The 18968-nt window shown below is 15.8% G+C and overlaps 5 protein-coding genes across 5 annotated transcripts, besides 46 other annotated features; 4 read left to right on the top strand and 1 right to left on the bottom strand. All coding sequences in view use genetic code 6, as the record gives it.

The window, feature by feature from the left end:
- The first annotated feature begins 9 nt into the window (after positions 1-9).
- Positions 10-68: a microsatellite.
- Positions 69-1315: 1247 nt separating this feature from the next.
- Positions 1316-1358: a microsatellite.
- Positions 1359-2209: 851 nt separating this feature from the next.
- Positions 2210-2252: a microsatellite.
- A 72-nt stretch (positions 2253-2324) lies between these two features.
- Positions 2325-2379: a microsatellite.
- A 2015-nt stretch (positions 2380-4394) lies between these two features.
- Positions 4395-4432: a microsatellite.
- Positions 4395-4435: a microsatellite.
- IMG5_074210 (thioredoxin, putative) lies at positions 4395-4919 on the top strand (the record flags this gene model as incomplete). The annotated part of the gene is made up of 2 exons (XM_004036622.1): positions 4395-4698; positions 4759-4919. Coding segments are annotated over 2 exons (375 nt in total), but the record flags the coding sequence as incomplete, so codon positions are not given.
- Positions 4810-4852: a microsatellite.
- Positions 4810-4860: a microsatellite.
- A 36-nt stretch (positions 4920-4955) lies between the features above and the next one.
- Positions 4956-5067: a microsatellite.
- Positions 4961-5067: a microsatellite.
- Positions 5007-5076: a microsatellite.
- Positions 5023-5076: a microsatellite.
- Positions 5057-5125: a microsatellite.
- Positions 5063-5114: a microsatellite.
- A 96-nt stretch (positions 5126-5221) lies between the features above and the next one.
- Positions 5222-5257: a microsatellite.
- A 486-nt stretch (positions 5258-5743) lies between these two features.
- Positions 5744-5792: a microsatellite.
- Positions 5753-5793: a microsatellite.
- Positions 5794-7133: 1340 nt separating this feature from the next.
- Positions 7134-7235: a microsatellite.
- A 353-nt stretch (positions 7236-7588) lies between these two features.
- Positions 7589-7617: a microsatellite.
- A 62-nt stretch (positions 7618-7679) lies between these two features.
- Positions 7680-7722: a microsatellite.
- A 770-nt stretch (positions 7723-8492) lies between these two features.
- Positions 8493-8603: a microsatellite.
- A 28-nt stretch (positions 8604-8631) lies between these two features.
- On the top strand, positions 8632-10517 carry IMG5_074220 (hypothetical protein). Its single transcript, XM_004036623.1, has one exon. It carries the CDS (start codon positions 9120-9122, stop codon positions 9741-9743), a length of 624 nt encoding a protein of 207 aa, XP_004036671.1. The 5' UTR covers positions 8632-9119; the 3' UTR covers positions 9744-10517.
- Positions 9046-9100: a microsatellite.
- Positions 9216-9503: a microsatellite.
- A 55-nt stretch (positions 10518-10572) lies between the features above and the next one.
- Positions 10573-10617: a microsatellite.
- Positions 10618-10798: 181 nt separating this feature from the next.
- Positions 10799-10855: a microsatellite.
- Positions 10804-10848: a microsatellite.
- Positions 10811-10848: a microsatellite.
- Positions 10856-10926: 71 nt separating the features above from the next.
- Positions 10927-10982: a microsatellite.
- A 122-nt stretch (positions 10983-11104) lies between these two features.
- Positions 11105-11187: a microsatellite.
- A 134-nt stretch (positions 11188-11321) lies between these two features.
- On the bottom strand, positions 11322-13661 carry IMG5_074230 (hypothetical protein). Its single transcript, XM_004036624.1, has 3 exons — positions 13290-13661; positions 13067-13242; positions 11322-13008 (listed from the first exon to the last, which is right to left on the bottom strand). The coding sequence occupies exons 1-3, from the start codon at positions 13612-13614 to the stop codon at positions 11986-11988; spliced, it is 1524 nt and encodes a 507-aa protein (XP_004036672.1). The 5' UTR covers positions 13615-13661; the 3' UTR covers positions 11322-11985.
- A 1-nt stretch (position 13662) lies between these two features.
- Positions 13663-13711: a microsatellite.
- Positions 13712-13742: 31 nt separating this feature from the next.
- Positions 13743-13787: a microsatellite.
- A 268-nt stretch (positions 13788-14055) lies between these two features.
- Positions 14056-14111: a microsatellite.
- Positions 14061-14136: a microsatellite.
- Positions 14062-14136: a microsatellite.
- Positions 14076-14139: a microsatellite.
- Positions 14134-14187: a microsatellite.
- Positions 14135-14187: a microsatellite.
- Positions 14141-14187: a microsatellite.
- An 88-nt stretch (positions 14188-14275) lies between these two features.
- Positions 14276-15023, top strand: IMG5_074240 (ras oncogene family protein, putative; the record flags this gene model as incomplete). Its single annotated transcript, XM_004036625.1, has 3 exons — positions 14276-14378; positions 14427-14855; positions 14923-15023. 3 exons carry the CDS (start codon positions 14276-14278, stop codon positions 15021-15023), a joined length of 633 nt encoding a protein of 210 aa, XP_004036673.1.
- Positions 15024-15189: 166 nt separating this feature from the next.
- Positions 15190-15233: a microsatellite.
- Positions 15234-15948: 715 nt separating this feature from the next.
- Positions 15949-15987: a microsatellite.
- Positions 15988-17203: 1216 nt separating this feature from the next.
- IMG5_074250 (ras oncogene family protein, putative) lies at positions 17204-18374 on the top strand (the record flags this gene model as incomplete). The annotated part of the gene is made up of 7 exons (XM_004036626.1): positions 17204-17249; positions 17353-17480; positions 17527-17689; positions 17772-17851; positions 17940-17993; positions 18101-18164; positions 18328-18374. The coding sequence occupies 7 exons, from the start codon at positions 17204-17206 to the stop codon at positions 18372-18374; spliced, it is 582 nt and encodes a 193-aa protein (XP_004036674.1).
- Positions 17286-17331: a microsatellite.
- Positions 18032-18073: a microsatellite.
- A 236-nt stretch (positions 18375-18610) lies between the features above and the next one.
- Positions 18611-18644: a microsatellite.
- A 242-nt stretch (positions 18645-18886) lies between these two features.
- Positions 18887-18956: a microsatellite.
- Positions 18891-18950: a microsatellite.
- Positions 18911-18968: part of a microsatellite that runs on past the window's edge.

Consider the following 18968-nt stretch of genomic DNA (forward strand, 5'->3'; position numbering starts at 1 on the left):
AAGTAAATAATATATATATATTATAATAATATATTATATATATATATATATATATATATATATATATACTCTTTATTTTAATATTCTAATTAAATTTTCGAATATTGTATTTTTTTTTTAATTTTATATTATTTTTAATGTAAATTTTATTTTTTTAAATTTATATAAAAATTTAGATTAAATATTTACAAATCATATAAAAATTATTTATATAATTTTAAAAAGAAAATTGAAATATCAGATATATTAGATACTGCAAAATAAGCTTTTGATATTTTTGGTACTTAATTATGGCATATGAGTCTTAGAAATTATGAAAAAACAAAAAAAAATACTAAAATTTTTAGTAAGAATAAGTATAATATAATGATAGACCACTTATTGTTATATAAGATTTACCTTAAGCTTTTAATAGTGCACTTACTTAATCTAAAATAAAATAAAACTTTGAAATAATTCGAAAACCATAATTTTTTAAAATACTATTTTATAAAATACCAATATTAATAATAATTAAAGCTTATCTCAAAAATATAATAAATAAAATGACCCGTTTACTTCCTTTTCATCAAATGAATATCTACATAAAAAAATAAAATAAATAAAAGGATATAAATATTTAGAAGAAGATAAAGATTTTAATAATTTAATTGTAAATATATAAATTAAATTTAAATATAAATATTTCTATATATTATATAATTTAAAGACAATTGGATAAAATTAATTAGAAAAAGAAGTACAATGTTTATAAAATGCAAAAGATGTGGTTTTCAAATATGATAGAAATTAAAAAGAAAGTATATATATCATATATATATTTTTTTCTTTAATAAATTAATATTATATATTTAATTAAATAAAGATGAATTAGATGAACAAATTATAATTAAAAAATATGATCCAAAAACTGATTATTTATGAATATTTTAATACATAAAATATTTTTTGTTTTCCTTAATACTTTATTTATAATTTTTTTATTTATTTTTAATTTAATTTTCTTTTTTTTTAGATTTTTAAATATTATATTTTTATTATTTTTTTTATATTATTATATCTACTTTTTACATATTCTTATTAACTTTTTATAAAATCAATAATACTATAATTTTCTAAATAATGATTTATGTCTATATATTTTAGTGTTTTATTTATTATGTTTTATATTTTGTTCAAGATTTTTTTTCTATTTGTTTATTATTTATTTTTAGTATATTCTTATTGTTAAATTGATTTGTTATTCTTTTATTTGTTAAATTTTCTTTTATTTATTTATTTTTTATTGTTTTTATAATGATATTTCTTCTTTTAATTTTTATTCATATATAGTTTTTTGTTTCATAATATTTTTTTATATTTTAATGTTTTTTTACTTATATATAAAATAATTGCCTGTATTTTATATTATTCTTGTATTTTTTATCTTATTCTAGTTTATTATATATTAACTAATAATAAGGTTTTTGTTAATTCATTATTTTATTATTATTAGTTTTTTTTTTTAGTTTTTTATTTAAATATTTAATTTTATTTTGTCGGGGAATATTTATTTTTAATTATACTTTAATTTGATTTTCATTATTGTTTTCTGTAAGTATTTCTTTCAATTTTATAAATTTATATTTTATACAGTTTTTAAATTTTATTAAAAGTTTTATTTTCAAAAATATTATTATTATTTTTTAAATATTTCAAATGAAGATGATTGATTATGTATTTTAAATATTTTATATTGTATTTATGCTTTTATTTTATTATTTTGATTATTTTTTGTTTTTTTATATTTTTATATATATATCAAGGATAATACATATTTTCTTTTAATCTGTTACTCATTTATTTTAAAAATTATTTAAACTTATTTTATTTTAGTTTTCGATTTTTGTTTTTTTGTTTTGTATTATAAAAATAATTTAACTATTAATATTTATAATTAGAAAAAAAATGTGAAAAAATTAATTTTTATTTTTTTAATTAAAAATATAGATATAATGTTATATTCTTTTAATATATAAATAATTGAATTATTTTAATGAATTTTTTAAATTTGATAATTATTCTAATATTTTTAATCAAATAAATAATGATGCTGTTTTTTCTTTTTCTTTTACTATTTATAAATATTATTCGACTTTTTTATTAAACCATTAAGAAATAATTAATTATCCTGTATGATTTCCAATTTTAATAGTTTAGTTAATAGCTTTTATAATATAAAAAAAAATATAAGTATATAAAAAATTATAATAATATTTTTACGCTTTTCTAAATATTTGACTTAAGCATATCCGAGATTTCCTTTATTATCTTTAATATTTAATTATATTATATATATAAAAATAAAAATAATATATATATATATATATATATATATATTTTTTAAAATATTTATATTTACGTAAAACCTTTCCTATTTCTTTATTTTCACTATTGAATAAATTTTATGTTTATAAATTTTCTTAGAAATCTTTATTATAATCTTCTTTTTAAAAAATATCTATATTTTATATACAGAAATTATTAAATAGGACAATATATATTGTTATTTTACAATTTTCATCTATTTATTTATTATTTTAATCTTTCTAAATAATAAAAGGAATTATTCTTGATCTTATAAGCTTATTTTAATAATTAAAAATATTTAATATAAAAATAATACTCCCGTATGATAAGTTCTTGCAGTTAATTCTTATCCTACATAACATCCTTTTTAAAGAAATAAAATTATTAATTTTGTATTTTAATTTTTTTATTAAACCTTTATTAAAACTAACACCATTCATAAAATCTAAATTTACCAAAAAAGGTAATTTATTAATAATTTCTTATCCCTTTATTTGTTTGTTTGATTTATTTATAAAGATTAAAAATTATTTTTAATAAAATATACTTAAGGAACTCCTTAAATATAGCGAAAAGCTTCATATTCATCAAACAAACATTCTTCAAAATTCTATTATAAATTTACTATCATTATTTATTTTTTTCTTCTTAAATATATATATTAAAAAAAAAAGTTACATTTTTAGTTTGTTATAACTCTGAATCCCATATCAGCTTTTCTTGGATCAACAAAAAATATATTATTTTAATTTTCTTAAACAGAAATTTCTTTAATTTAAATATATTTTCCTTCATTTTCATTATTATTATTAATTTTATGACCCTAAAATATTAAATTATTATAAAAAAATCATGGATTTAATTGAAAATTGAAAATTACATATAATAAAAATTTAAAAGTACAAATATCGCATAATAATTATATTAAGAAGTTATGTCTTATATTTAAATTTACTTTCTCAAACAGTACTTTTTTACATGAAATATAAAATTATTACATTAACTTTCATCTAAATCAAGCCAAAATTCGTTTATTTTATTTTTTATTTATCCTTCTATTATTCTATTATTTATTTATTTTTTAGCTTTTTTTTATTATTGTTTTTTACTAATAAGGTCTTATTGTTATTGTATCTGCTAATACTCTTCCTTAAGGATTTAAAAATTGACAATAAATAGACACTTAATCTTATAATTTATTAAATATTTTCATGTCATTTGTTTATATTCCTTATATTACACTATATTATTATTTATATTTAAAATTTATGTATTTTTTTTTTTTGGAAACTTTTATGAGTCTTTCCCAAATAAGTTTAATAATTTGCGGTTTTTAAGAAGTGTATAATATGAATAAAAGTTTTTTGATTATAAATTTAAAGTTTAAGTAAATTACTTATATTTAATTTAATTAAACATACTTATTTGTTTTTGCTTTTTGAAAATAAAAATAAAATAAGATATTAAAGTTATTAAAATACGTTTACGAAATATAAAAATATATAAAAAAATTATTAATATAAATAAAAAAATATATATAAATTAATTAAATTTAATTTTATTACTTATAAAAGATAAATATATTTATAATAAATATGAAATTTTCATTAATTTTTATATAAATAAAATGTAAATTTAAAATTATTAAAATCTTTTATAAATATTAAGATATATATATGTAACTTAATATAATTTATCAAAATTTAATTATTATTTATTTTCGATATATTAATTATATTTTTTATATTTATTTAATAATATGATGTGTTTTTATTTTTTATATACATACATTATATAAAAAGAAACAAGAATATACTTTATATTTTATTTTTGTAATTATTTATAATACTAATTAATATAAAAATAAACACATATTATAAAATTAAAAAGATACATAGTATATGTAAGATTATCAAAACAATATTTATTATATAAAAATAAAAAAGTAAAAAAATGATTATATTTTATCTTGTATAATATACTGGTTCTATTAATATAAATTAAATTATATGTAAATAAAATAAAATTTAATAAATAATTATTATAAAAATAAAAAATATAAAAAATAAAGAAAATAAAAAAAAAATATGGTTAAATAAATTAATAATAATGATGAATGGTAAGAATTCATTTCCTAAAACTAAAATTTCATTTTAGATTTTTATGCTTAATGGTGTGGACCATGCAAGGCACTTGCATAAAATTTCGAGTAAATTTAAAATGAATATCCTGGAGTTACTATAGTGAAAATTGATATTGACACTGATGAAATGTCAGATGTTATTGAAGCACATCAAGTTACTTCTATACCTCATATTTTTATGTATATTGATGGACAAAACAAATCTAGTAATAAATATTAATTATTTTTTATATAAATAATTGTTATATTATTTTATATATATATAGATTTCTTAGGTAACAATTTAGGAAAATTAAAAGAATTTGCTTAGTAAGTACAATAAAAAAACAAAAAATGATAAATAAAAATAAAAAAATATAATAATAATATAAATTTAAATTTTATTTATGTTTTTAAAATTTTTTTTTTTAAATTTTAAATCTATTATATTATAAATAGTTAAGTGCATATATAATATATATTGAATAAATATAATATAATATAATATAATAAATAAGTTTTAAATATAAAATTATATATAATTAAATAATTATATAATTATATAAATATATATATATAAATAAATATATAATATATATTTATATTTTTTTTTTATATTTATTATATATTATTTTTTTATATAAATATAATATAAATAATATCCAAATTTTTTTTTAATATTTTTTTATTAATTTACTAAAAAATACAAGTAAAGATTGTTTAATTTTATTAATTTATTTATATAATATAAAAAATATATATTTCTTAAAAATATCATATATTCTTTATTTAAGTAACAAATTTAAAAAATGTATTTTTATTTTCTCAATAATTAATACATACAAAACATGTTGCATTTTTTTTCTTTTTTTTAATACATGGTGGTTATTAAAACAAAGAATTATTGAAATATACTTACATTTTCTATCTATTAATAAAATTATCTCTAATAATTTATTATATATCTCCATTGTAAAATGGTAAAAGTGAATTTTATTTAAAGTATTTTACTTAATAATCAAAAAATATATTTTTTAGTTTTTTTTCTTATTTTTTTAAAAAAGAATCTTCAATTTAATTTGTATAACCTTATTCATTTAAAAATTGAAAAAAACTTTTTTCTATTTAACGATTAAAAGTTGTAAATGGCTCTTTTACTTATAATTATGTGCTTTTTTAACTTTGTTCACTTGAAATACTATTTTCACTTTCAGAAAAACTTTCGCTTCCATCTTAATTTTCTTCACTTTCTGAACTTTCACATGAATAATCTTTATTTGATATTTTTTTTATTTTTATTTTTTTTTGTTTTATTTTTTTTTACAAAATATATCTTCGTCTCTTGGCTCTTTTTAGAGTTATGTAATGTTTATTTATCTAGTTTTTTTTTTTGGAGAAACAAGAATATTTTATTATATTTTTTGTATATTTTAATCATTTATTTCTTATATTTAATTAATTGCTTCTAATGTATTTTATTATTAAACATTTTTTTAATTAATAATTAAATTTTATAGTTATTTATTTTCTTCTTTGGAATTTAAGTTAGTAAAGTTTATACATTCTTATACAGCTTTACTTGTATTTCCTGTATTATCTAATTTAATAAGTCTTTTTTTTATTTATTTTATTCATCTTATATATCATCGTCATTTATTTATATTAAAGTCTTATCTGCATTTATTATATGTGAAAGAATTTCAGGCGAGATTTCATCTTTTTTTGAGTTTTTTTGTTTATTTTTTTGAGGAGAATAATATTAGTTTTAACTAGTGTTTATTTGGAGGTTTTTTTAATCTTCAAGAAAAAGGAAAAAATCATTTTTTTTTTTTTATAAATTATTAGTAATAATTGTTAATTTTTATTTTTTAGTTTTTTGTTTTAAAGGTGAATTTTAAAGGATTTAAAAAGCAATTTTTTCTTCGTTTTTTCCGAATTTTTTTATGAATTCTTGAATTTCTTCAATGTTTTTTTAAAAAAAAACATTTAAAAAAGCATTTATTTTTTTCAAAAATGATATTTGTTCGTAAAATATTATACATTTTTATTTATAAGTAAAAATTATTTTTAAAATTAATTAGTTCATATTTTGTATTAATTCTTCTACTTTATCATGTTTCGCGTGTATTTTTTAACTTATTTGATTTATAGATACTTTATTTTTATTTATTTATATTTCGTTTGGAATTAAACTTTGTTAAAAACATATGATAAATTTCGAAAAACGAATAAAGCAGCTGAATATACGGTCTAATAAGTAATCTTATTGCTATTTTTCGTCTTCTTTTTACTCACTCCAGGTCAATAAGCAATATAACTTTTCACAATTTATATATTGTTGAACTTTTATTATAAACTGGTTCCATTCTCGGTCAACGTATTAAATTGCTGGAGATTCTGGAAGGAAGAAAACAGTCATTTATTCTAATAATTACATTATTATTTATTGAAGATCAGAACATAAGTCTAAGTTAGATAAAGTATATTACTAAGTAAAAGTGGTTATTTGTTAAGAAAATTATAATTAATGATGTAAAAATTAAATATTTATGAAAGGTTTTTAGATTGTTTCTTCATCAAATTATTATATTAAATAATATAAAATATTATTTTAAGATTGCATATGTTTATATATAATTTTTATATATATATAATTTGAATTTATTTATTTTCTTTTTTTTTTATTAATATTTTTTATATTTTATTATAATTAATGTTCATTTTTTTTTTTTAAAGTTTAAATTATTTATTTATTGTTTTTTAAATAGCTAATAAATATATCACAAAATAATAATATAGATATTTGATCCCCAGGAAAAACTCTATTGGCAAGTTTAATAACTTGTTAAATTCATAGACTGGCAAGTTTAATAACTAAATATATAACTTCATATATGAAATAACTATATTAAAAATTGATTTGGTGTATTAGAAATTAACAAAATCAATGAAATTAAATATGGAAGATTTAGTTAAAAACTTATACAAATAAATAATAATTATAAGAAATTTTAGTAAAATATATGAAATTATTTTAAATTTTTTGAATAATTAATTCATTTATCAAGAGTTATTAAAAAGTAATTGAAAAAAAAATATGGTAATTTTTTATTATAAAAATATATTTAATATATTTAAATATATTTTATTATAACATTTATATACTTTTTATTTTATCTTAAAAAATAGTAAATATAATGAAAAAATCTATATATAATCTATAATATATATATATATATATATATATATATTTCATTTAAAAATACAATTATTTTTCTAGATAATCATGCAATAAGAAGGAATTTCATATATTTCATCAATTTCGGCATTTATAATACCAAATATAAACGGATATTTAATAAATATTTTTTCATTTAAATCTATTTTTATTTAAGGTAAGAAATTCTCATAATTTATTGAACAATATAGTTTTTCGTATATTTTTATTTCTTATTGTTTTTTTTATGTTTCCATTTCGAATTAAAAAGAAGGAAATATTAAATCTTGGGTTATTTTTTTTTATTTTTTTATAGATTTCATTACTTATTTGGCTTTTTCGAGTAAGTTTTATTAGTAAAAAGATATTTAATCGTCTTAAATTTCAAATATAAAAGCATTTGTGGAAGAATCATCAGTAGGAATAATAAAAACGGGGCTTCCTGTGGAAGATTCAGCTTAAAAAAGTGAAGAATTATCATTATTTTGTTAATTATAAAGTCTAGTATAGACCTAGAAATTATTTTCGAAGAAATTATAATTTATCCAATTAAAAACAACTTTAGATATACAAATTTAAATTGGGAAATTTTTAAATTCTTTTTTTTTTAAAGAGTTTTTTAAAAATCGTTTTTTTGAAAGAAATCTTAAAATTCTTCTTTGGTTTTTACTTATAAAATTTTGGTTTCATTTGATTACCAGTAATTTTTTGTATTATTTTATTATTTTTGTTTCTTATATACATTTATATTAGAATATATATTGACTGGAATACTAAAAACTTAATTAGTTTCTTATTCTAATTATATATTTTCATCTTTTTTTCTTAATTTTCATCTTTTTTAATATATTTTCCTCGTTTTTTAATATATTTTAGTCTTTATTATCTAAATATTCATCTATTTTTAATAAATTTAGTTTTTTCTTCGTCTTAATTTTATTTTTTATTATGGATTTTTATTAATGATAAACTTTAGATAACAATATGATCTTTTTATAATTTTTATTTCTTGAGAAAATTTTGAGGCCTCTTACACCCAAATATTGTTAGTTTTTAATTAAATTCATTATTAGTGACTGATTTCCATTTAAAACCTTAAGAAGTGAATATATTTTGGATATTTTTATTAATATAATTATCTTAATGTTTCAAAGAAAGTCTTATTTCTTCACAATCATCATTTTAGAATATATAATATAATATTTTTTATATCATTTCGGAAAGATCTTCCCTTTATTTAGCACTTATATGTACTATCCCTATTCTATTATGTATAATACTTTCTTTATTTATTATTATTAGACCAATTATTTATTGATTTTATTTTACGTATTCTAGATAGCCTATTTATTATGTATTTTTTATTAAATTTTACAGTTTTTCATATTCAAATTCTATAGTTTTTTTTATTCTTGATCTTCAAATTGTTATATGTATTCTTTTAAATAGTTTAATAATTCAGTTTCTGTCTTTGTACCTTCTATTAAATATTTTTGCTCTACTTTTTTTTCTTGTTATATTTACATATTTTCTTCTATTTTTTCTTCTGTTTTTTCTTCTGTTTTTTCTTCTATCTTTTCTTCTATCTTTTCTTCTGTTTTTTCTTCCATTTTTTCTTCTGTTTTTTCTTCTATTTTTTCTTCTGTTTTTTCTTCTGTTTTTTCTTCCATTTTTGTTTTTTCTCTTATTTATTTTTCTATTTTTTCTCCTATTTTTTCTCTGTCATTTTTCTCGTTTATCTCTTTTGTTTTTTATTCCATTTTTTCTTCTGTTTTTACTTCTTTTTATCCTTGTGTTTTTTCTTCTTTTTTTTCTACTGAATTTTCATGTTTTTTGTTTTAAAGATTTTCTTATATCTTCTAATGTTTTAATTCTTTTATCGATGCTCTTTATGATTTTAATTCAGATTTTTATATTTATTTTTAGTTTTTCAAATTACTTATACTTTATTCTTCTTAATTAATATTTTTCTTTGAGTTTTCATCTTCATTTTAAAATTAAATACCAGAATAATCATTTTACTTATTATTTAATTATTCTTAATTTAAGTTTTGAGTACTTTAAGCTGGAGTAATAGTTTTTTTTGAAGAATTTAATTTATAAAATTTTTATTATTATATTTTAGGTGAAATACATATTCTTCTAGATTAAAAAGAGCCTTTTTTAACATAATGGTTAGCCAAATGAGGCACTATTTATTCTTTTTCATTAGCAATTATTGGTAAAAGCAATTATATCCTTTTTTATAAATGTTTAGATATGAAATGGAAGGTCATTTATGTATTTTGTTATGTCAAGGAAATAAAAAAAGGATCATAACTATTTTAAAAATCAAAATTTTATTAAAGAAAAGTTGAATTATAAACAAAACTTGAATCTTATTTCATTTTAAGTATATAATTTTTATTTTCATAAATAAAAGAGATTATTAGAGATGGATTTTAGAGTATTTGTATGAAATTTTATCTCCAAATTTATATACATTCAAGTACATTTATTGAAGAGATTCTTAATTAAGTTATATATTACGAACACTATTTTTATTTTTATATTTATATATAATATTTAATATTACTTTTTCTAAATCTTATTGTTATATATATTATTCTAGTTATTTTAAATACGTTTCTCGCTGTTTTATTTAATAGATACAGTTTTGGATTAAAGATTATTCTTTTTTTAAATCTTAAATTTCATTTTCAATAAATTATTATGCTAATTAGGGATTTAATTATTTGCACGTATGGGAGAAAATTTAACGGTGATTTTGGGGTATATCATATTGTTACCAGAGCTATTTTAGATTTTGAAATTAAGTCTGCAAATTTTGGTAATTATAATATGGTATTTGTTGCTTTTGGTGGATGTTCCATTAGATTTCCTTTATTTATATTTTATTTAAAGAATATTTATATTTTTTTTAAAAATAAATAAATATAAAAAACACGATTTTTAAGAATGTTGATTCTCATTTTTTTGAATTTCTATATTTATATTATTATTATTGTTTTTTGTTAAAATAATTACTTTTATTAATTGTATTTTTTGTTTTAATAATTTTTAAGTTTTTTTTTATATGATTAAAAAATGCAACAATATTATATATATAATTTTGTTATATTTTTTTTATTTTTTATTTTATATTTTTTTATTTTTTATTATAATTTATTAAATAATTCAAATAGTTTACCATTATAATAACTAAATATATATATATTAGATAATAAAAATATAATAAATATTTATATATTAATCAAATAATTATATATAGATATAAATAATTATATTTTATATGTTATTTTTATTTTAGAATAAATAATATATCTATTTTAAAAGAAATAATTCATTTATGTAAAAATGCTTATTTAGAAAATTAAATTATTTATATAATTAACTTTCATTAATATTGCTTTATTTATAATAATATTAATTATAATATTAAAATTAATAATATATATATAATATATTTTATTTTATATATATTATTAAATTATATATAATTTTATATTCTATTAATATTTAATAAATAAATTCTTATTAAATATTAATATTTACTAACATTCTTTTTATTTTATTATATTTTTAAACTTAAAGAAAAAGAGATTTAATATAATTTATTATATTTATTTATTTGTATAATAAAAATTATATTTTTTCTATTAAAATTTATACAAATTATTATAAATTATACAATAGAAACTTATATATATATATATATAATTTATAAAAAAATATATCATAAAATACTTAAAATAAAATATAAATATATTATATCTTATAATATTTAATTTTTTAATAAAAAAAAAATTATAAAGAATCAATCAATCATCATTATTATTAAAATTAATTACTTAATCATTATTTTAATACTAATTATCTTTTTCAATATCAATTTAAAAATCTTTATTAACCCCCTAATTTTCAATTTTACCAACTAATTTAAGATTACTGTTTCTTTTATCTTCCGGTTATTAGAAATCAGGGAAACTTTATCTCTCAATTTCTGGATAAGTACTAGCGTTTTATCCTCCAAACCTATTCATTTTTATTTTATCACTTTCAAAAACTCCTTATTATTATTAATAATTCTATTCTTTATCTAATTATTAATATTGATTATTTTCAGCTTTTTTTTTGTTCAATAAATTATTAATTTCAATCTAAAGACTACTTTTTAAAGCTATTTTATTCTTATACATACAAAATAATACAGTTCCAAATATTGCAATAGTACCCAAAACTCCGAAAAAAATACCAACAATAACACCTACATTATCACTATCAGCATATACTTTTTTCACACTAAGAATTAATTTTAAGTATGGCTACAGTAAGAGTTAGAATTAGGTTCTTCAATTGTCGGACAGTTATATTTTACGTCAAAAAGTAAGTTGTGATTTCCAACTAAGTCTTATATTTATTAATCACTAGCATCACATTCAAAATAAGGGTCCTATTCGATTATTTTAACTACAAAAAGATGCCTTCTTTATAACCCAGCGAAGAAATCGACTGACTTACCTAGTCTTTCATCATAAGGTCCTTCGAAGAAAACTCCCCCATTATACCCATATAGGGAAAATTGTGAATATAAAGGACTCATATCTTAAATAATCTTAGAATTTACGGAATGCCATATAATAGTATGAGTATTTGATCCTAATAAAATAGCGTAATTTTCAGCCACAAGTATATCTTAGATTTCATTTTCGACTTCGTGCTTTCTATTTATGAAATACTCATTAGCTTATTCATCAAACTCGATTTCTGTAGCAACGTTGTTTCCAAATTCAGAACCAACAATAAGGAAAGTTTCATCTTTGCACATTCCGAAAAGTATACCTTGTTCATAGGGGATGAAAACAGAGGTTTTTTTTTAAATATCTTTAGGTTCAATAATGTCGTCTGCGAAATTTTAATCATATAAATGTAATCCTGAATTATAGTCTAAAACATATATAGACATCATAGATATTTCTTATTTATTTAGTGTCATTTTGTACTCATACATGTTTATGTCGACTATGTTCATTTTTTTATCATTATTTACGTCAGAATCGAATAATAATTCTAGACTTATATTTTCCAAACCGGGAGCGTGGTTCATTTTGTAAGCTGAAAAACCACCCAAACCATGTGCAATGTAAAACATTGTGACTTAACCGAAGTAATAAACGAGGACTTTTTTTAATTCTTTATCACCTTTATAACCAGGAACTAAGTTTTTAGTTTTTTTTATGGTGTCGTACATTATTAGCTTGCTTTAGAAAAACATAAATATTATTCCTCTGGCTTCAACTAGGAAAACTTCATCTTCTAACTATATATATATATATATTTATAATTAAATATTTATATATATATTTTATAATGCTAACCATTTTATAATCAGGATATAACTCTTTCATACTTATACGTCCTAATAATTAGGAGCCATAGTAATCTTTATCTAGTATATCATCAATCATAAATATGTATAGATCTAAACTATCATCTAAAGAGGCAATTCCTTTGTTTGTATTTTTAATATTAGGTTTAATACTTGTCCATCCAACTTTTTTTTTTTACATTTTATAAAAAATATTGATAAATATTTTTTACTTGTTATAGGAATTTCATTCATTAATAAACCGTGACTATCGAATTATCCTTCATAAATATTCAAATAAGTTACATTTTCGAATTTTATTTATCGTTCTACGACTTTACATAAAGGATGGTTTATGTCACTGACGTCTGAGTTTAAGGTTAAATGGAAAGATTCAAAACCACCAGGGGTAGATATTTTTAATGACTGCCCAGTATATATATCGTATTGCACAGTTTGATGTTCAGTTTTTTATTTTTCTTTAATTTCAGGTTTAATTTCAATAGATTAAGCGTGAATTAAAGATATGGCAAGTAATATAAGAAGAGTTTTTTTCATTTTTTATTAAAAGTATTTTTGTTTTTATATTAAAATTATTAATTATTATATTAAATATTTTTTTTTTTTAATAAATATTTTTTAGATTATTAAATATATATTTTTAATTATATAAGGAAAATTATATATTTATTTTTTTCTTTTATTTTAGTTTTTTATTTTTAGATTTTTATGTGAAAAATAATATATCGTGTCAAAAATATATTTTATTTTCTGATATTTTATTTAATATAGAAATATAGAAATACAATTATAATTTTAACTAACATTATATGATTTATCTATTTTTTATTTTAATGTTATAAAAAATAATAATTAAATATACAATAGAATTTTTATATATTAAATATATTTAAGAAATAAAACTTTATTTAAATATGTAATATAAAATTTATTTTTTTCATTAAGATTATTAAAAATATAAAAAATAATAAAATTTTTTATTAAATATATAAAATATGTATATATATTAATATATATAATATATATATATATATATTTTATACATATATATATAAATATTTTTTTTTATATTTTTATTTAATTTTTATTTTTATTTTTATTTTATTTTTAAAATAATTAATACAATATCCTATTCTTAATTTTTATAAAAACTCATTTTTTAAAATTAATATTAATAAAATTTTTAAATTTTAAAATAATGAATAAAGATACATAATATGAAGCATTATATAAATTTATTATAATTGGAAATACATGTTGTGGTAAAACCTGTATTTTGCATAATTTTTTGGAAGGAAAATGTATAAAAATAAAAATAAAACAATTTCAAATAAAATAAAAAAAATAAGTCAAAAAGAATTCTTCGTATACAATAGGAGTAGAATTTAGTTCAAAAATAATATAAATAAATAATAAAAATATAAAACTTTAAATTTGGGACACTGCTGGTTAAGAGCGATTTAAATCAGTAGCAAGAACATATTATAGAGGTGCATTAGGAGCAATAATAGTTTATGATATTACAAATGCAGAATCATTTCATGCAGTTAAATAATGGATTTAAGATACAAGAGATCTTGCTAGAAATAATATTAGTATAGTAGTTTGTGGCAATAAATGTGATTTGAAAGATGAAAGATAAGTTTAATATTTGGAAGGAGAAAGATTCTGTGCTAGTATGAATGTCGGATTTTTCGAAACTTCGGCTATTACAAGTGAGAATATTGAACAAAGTTTTATTGAAGCTGCTAGAAATATTTATGATATGATAGAAAAAGGTTTTGTTTTAATTGTTTAAAAAAAAAAAAATTGATTTTTTTTGTTTTTATATAAATAAAATATTAGGACTTATTGATAATTCGGAATTATAACCTAGATTAGCATATAATTTAAAAAAAGATGATAAAAATGATGATAATAATACTTTTAAGAGTTGTAGTTGTTGAAAAATATATATATATATATATATTTAAGATAATTTTAGTTTGAATCAATAATTATTTCTTTTGTTTTTTTTTTCTTTTTAGTTTTTTATAAATTTGTATAATGAAATAAATAATGAGATTGTATATATATATAGAAAATATGTTATTTTTAAAAATAATAAAATTTTGAATTTTTTAAATTAATATAATGAATTTTATTAATATTTATATTTTTTTTTTATATAAATCATTTTTTTTATATTTATAAAAATATTATTATTTTTATATAAAATAAATAATTATTAAAATAAATTTTTTTTAATTTATTACTTTATAATATATATATAATTAAATTCAAATAAAAAATGTAAAAATTAAAATTAAGATAAAATAGTAGTAGTCTAGTAGAAATGTGTGATTCTTTAAATAGTAAAAGCTCAAAATCATTTATTTCTTCAAGAAGACTTAATTAGCCTAGTTCGGCAATAAGTTCTATAAAAACTCAACTTAGTTTAGAAAAGAAAAAAGTTTAAGACTTAAATAAGGTAATAATAGATTATTCACATTTACGTTAATATTCTTAAAATAAAATTGATAATAATTTAGAGACTATAAATAGTTATAAAAAATAAATAAAATAAATTTAGAATACAAATAAAAATAATTTAGTAAAAATAGAATATTTAAATGGCGAAAAGATTAAATTAGAAAATGAAAATAAATAATAAAAATAATATATTAATAAATTAGAGTAAGCCTTGAAATAATTTACAGCTAAATCTCCTTTACTTACAGATAATAACATAAATTCAAGTAGAAATAATTTAAATATTTCAACGGTTTCAAATACTAATTTAAAATAAACAAATAATTAATAAGTAATAAAAATATTTTAATTATTTAAAATATTAAAAAATAAAAAAGCAATATATAAATAAATTAGAACAAGAAAATAAAGAGTTTTAATAAGAAATTAAAATTTTAACAAATGCTTTAGAATTAAGTAGCCCGAGAGTAAGTATTAAAAAAGGAATTAATTAAAGTACAAAAGATTCTGAGGAAATAAATATATAAAGTCTTTAAATATAAATCGCATAATAAAAGGAATTATTATAACAAAAAGATATAATTGAAAAAGATTTAAGATTAAAAATACAATTACTAAACAAAGAGTTATAAAAATATATAAATTAAGATAGTTGTTAATAAAATAATAATTATGAGGATATAATGAGACTTTAAAATTAAAATGAATTATTAAAAAACTAGATAATAGATAATTAAAGAAAAAGCGAATAAAATATAAATTAATTAGAACTAAATAAAATATTAGAAGAAAAAGAAAATCTTATTTAAAAATAAAAAGAAATGACAGAATAAATAATTAAATTGAAAGGATAAATTACAGAATAAAATTTATAATAATATACATAAAACTAAAAGTAATATTTTTTTTTTTTTTTTCTATTAATATTTTTAGGTTTAATTAAGAAATTAGTTATTTAAATAATTAAATTAGTCAAAAAGAAAATTTACAATAAGAAAAAATTATTTAATTGTAAAATCACTATGATTAATAAATAAAATAACATATTTCTAATACCGAAAAATTATTTAATAAAAAAGAAAAATATAAATAAGCTTACTAAACGTTAAAATTGTAAAGTTAAAAAATTTAAATTGAAAATGAATATCATGAAAGACAAGAAAATTTAAAATGTTTAAATAAAAGAAGTGAAAATAACAGTATTAATAAATTTTCTGAAAAAATTAATAGTAATTATAATACACATGAATTGATTTAAGAATTATAATAAGAAATATAAAGATTAGAATAAGAAAAAAAATCAATTCATAGTGTACTTGCTTAATAAGTATATAATTTAAGCTGTGAAAAATAAAATTTACTTGAATAGGTTTCAAATCTTAGTTATTAAAATTAAAAAATTGTTTTAGAAATAGGAAATTTAAAAAAGGAAAAGAAAATACATAAAAGCAATAAAAAAAAAAAAAAAAAAGATTGAAAATATTTTTTAACTTATTATTTATAGCTGTAATAATATTATTCAACTATAAATATTTATATTATTTTTTTTTTAAAAATTAAATTAAAATATAATATATACATATATATTTATTGTTAAAGAAATAAAATATTTTTATATATTTTAAAACTTTATAATTTTTCTTTTTATTTTAAAATGTAACATATTAAACTATTGAAAGTTGTAGTCCTAGGTGATTCAGGTTAATAATTCATTTAAAAAATAAATTATAAATAAAATATAAATATATATATTAGTATATATATATATTTTATATTAATATAAAAAAATATAAAATTATAAAGGTGTTGGAAAAACAAGTATTGTAAATAGATTTGTTTTAGATAAATTTGAATAAAGATAGCAAATTACATAAGGAGCATCGTTTGTTTAAAAAGATTTTAAGAAAGGAAATAAAATATTTAAATTATAGGTTTAAATTAAAAATTAAATAAATTGATTTGAATATGAAAATTTAGATATGGGACACTGCTGGTTAAGAGAAATATAGAACATTAGGACCCTTATATTATAGAGATTCAGAAGCAGCTATAGTTGTATATGATATAACTAATAAAAATTCGTTTTAAACATTATAATAATGGATAAAAGATTTAAAAGATTATGCTTCAGAAAATATAAGTATTTTTTTTTTTATTTTTTTTAATAATTTTTTTTTTTTTTTTATTTTTTTTTGTAAACTTTTATTCAATAAATAAATTAGATATTGTTTTAGTTGGAAATAAAACAGATTTAATTGAATAAGAATAAGTTTCTTTTGATAATGCTAAATTATATGCCAAAGTTTTTTCTTTGTTATTTTATTAACTATTTTTTTATTTATAACAAAAAAAAAATATAAATATTGTATTTTTATTTTATATTTATTTAGAATATTAGTGCTAAATTTTAATATGTTAGCGCAAAAGAGAATAAAAATATTTAAGTATTTTTTTTTTTTAGTTTTAAAATTTTAAAAAATAGTTTTTTTTGTTATTTTTTTTTTTTTATTAATATTTTTTTTTTAAAAAAATTATACTTTTCATAAATAAGTGTATTTTTGAAGATATTATAAAATAAATTGAAGAAAAAGATGTGATAAATGTCGTATAAAAAGGTATTAATGATTAATAAGAAAATACAAATTAAAAACAAAAATAACCTACAAATAAATTGACTTCGGTAAATAATTTCTCATATATAAATTAAAGTAAATTAGAAAAAAAAAAAAAATGTTGTATATGAAAAAAATTATTATATTAATATTAATTTTATATTAGTTTTAAAATTATATAATAAATAAAACAAAAAAATTGTAAATTTATGATAAAGGATTAAAAAAAGCATTTATTTCAGTCCTAATTAAAACATATAGTTTTTCTTTACTAATATATATTGTTTGATTATAAATCTTCAACAATTTTAGGAAAATAAAGATATCCTGTTCTTGATAGTTTTTAGATATCATAATTTTAAATTATTTTTTCTTGTTTTTAAACACTTTAAGTAATAAAATAATTACCTTTATTTGTTTTTGTATCATCATCTATTTTTTTAATTGATATATAAAAAAAATAACATAAAAAAAAAAATATAATATACAATTAATTTATTAATTTGTTTAGACACTTTTTATTTAGGATATGCTTTAAAGTAAATTATTTTAAGTATTAGCAAAATTAGCACTACAATACTCTTAATTATTATCATTTTCTATATTCTCATTAAAAATAGTTTTATTAAAAAAACCTTATCTTTATTAAACTTTATTTAAAATACTTATTTCTGATTAAAATTTACTTTTGCCATTAACCTAAGTATTAAATATAATATTTGTATATAAATAAATATATAAAAATAAAAATATATAAATATATAAATATATAAATAAATAAATATATAATAAATATTTTTATATATA

This window comes from Ichthyophthirius multifiliis, assembly GCF_000220395.1.
Source record: "Ichthyophthirius multifiliis unplaced genomic scaffold scaff_1120509250434, whole genome shotgun sequence".
Lineage (NCBI taxonomy): Eukaryota > Ciliophora > Oligohymenophorea > Hymenostomatida > Ichthyophthirius > Ichthyophthirius multifiliis.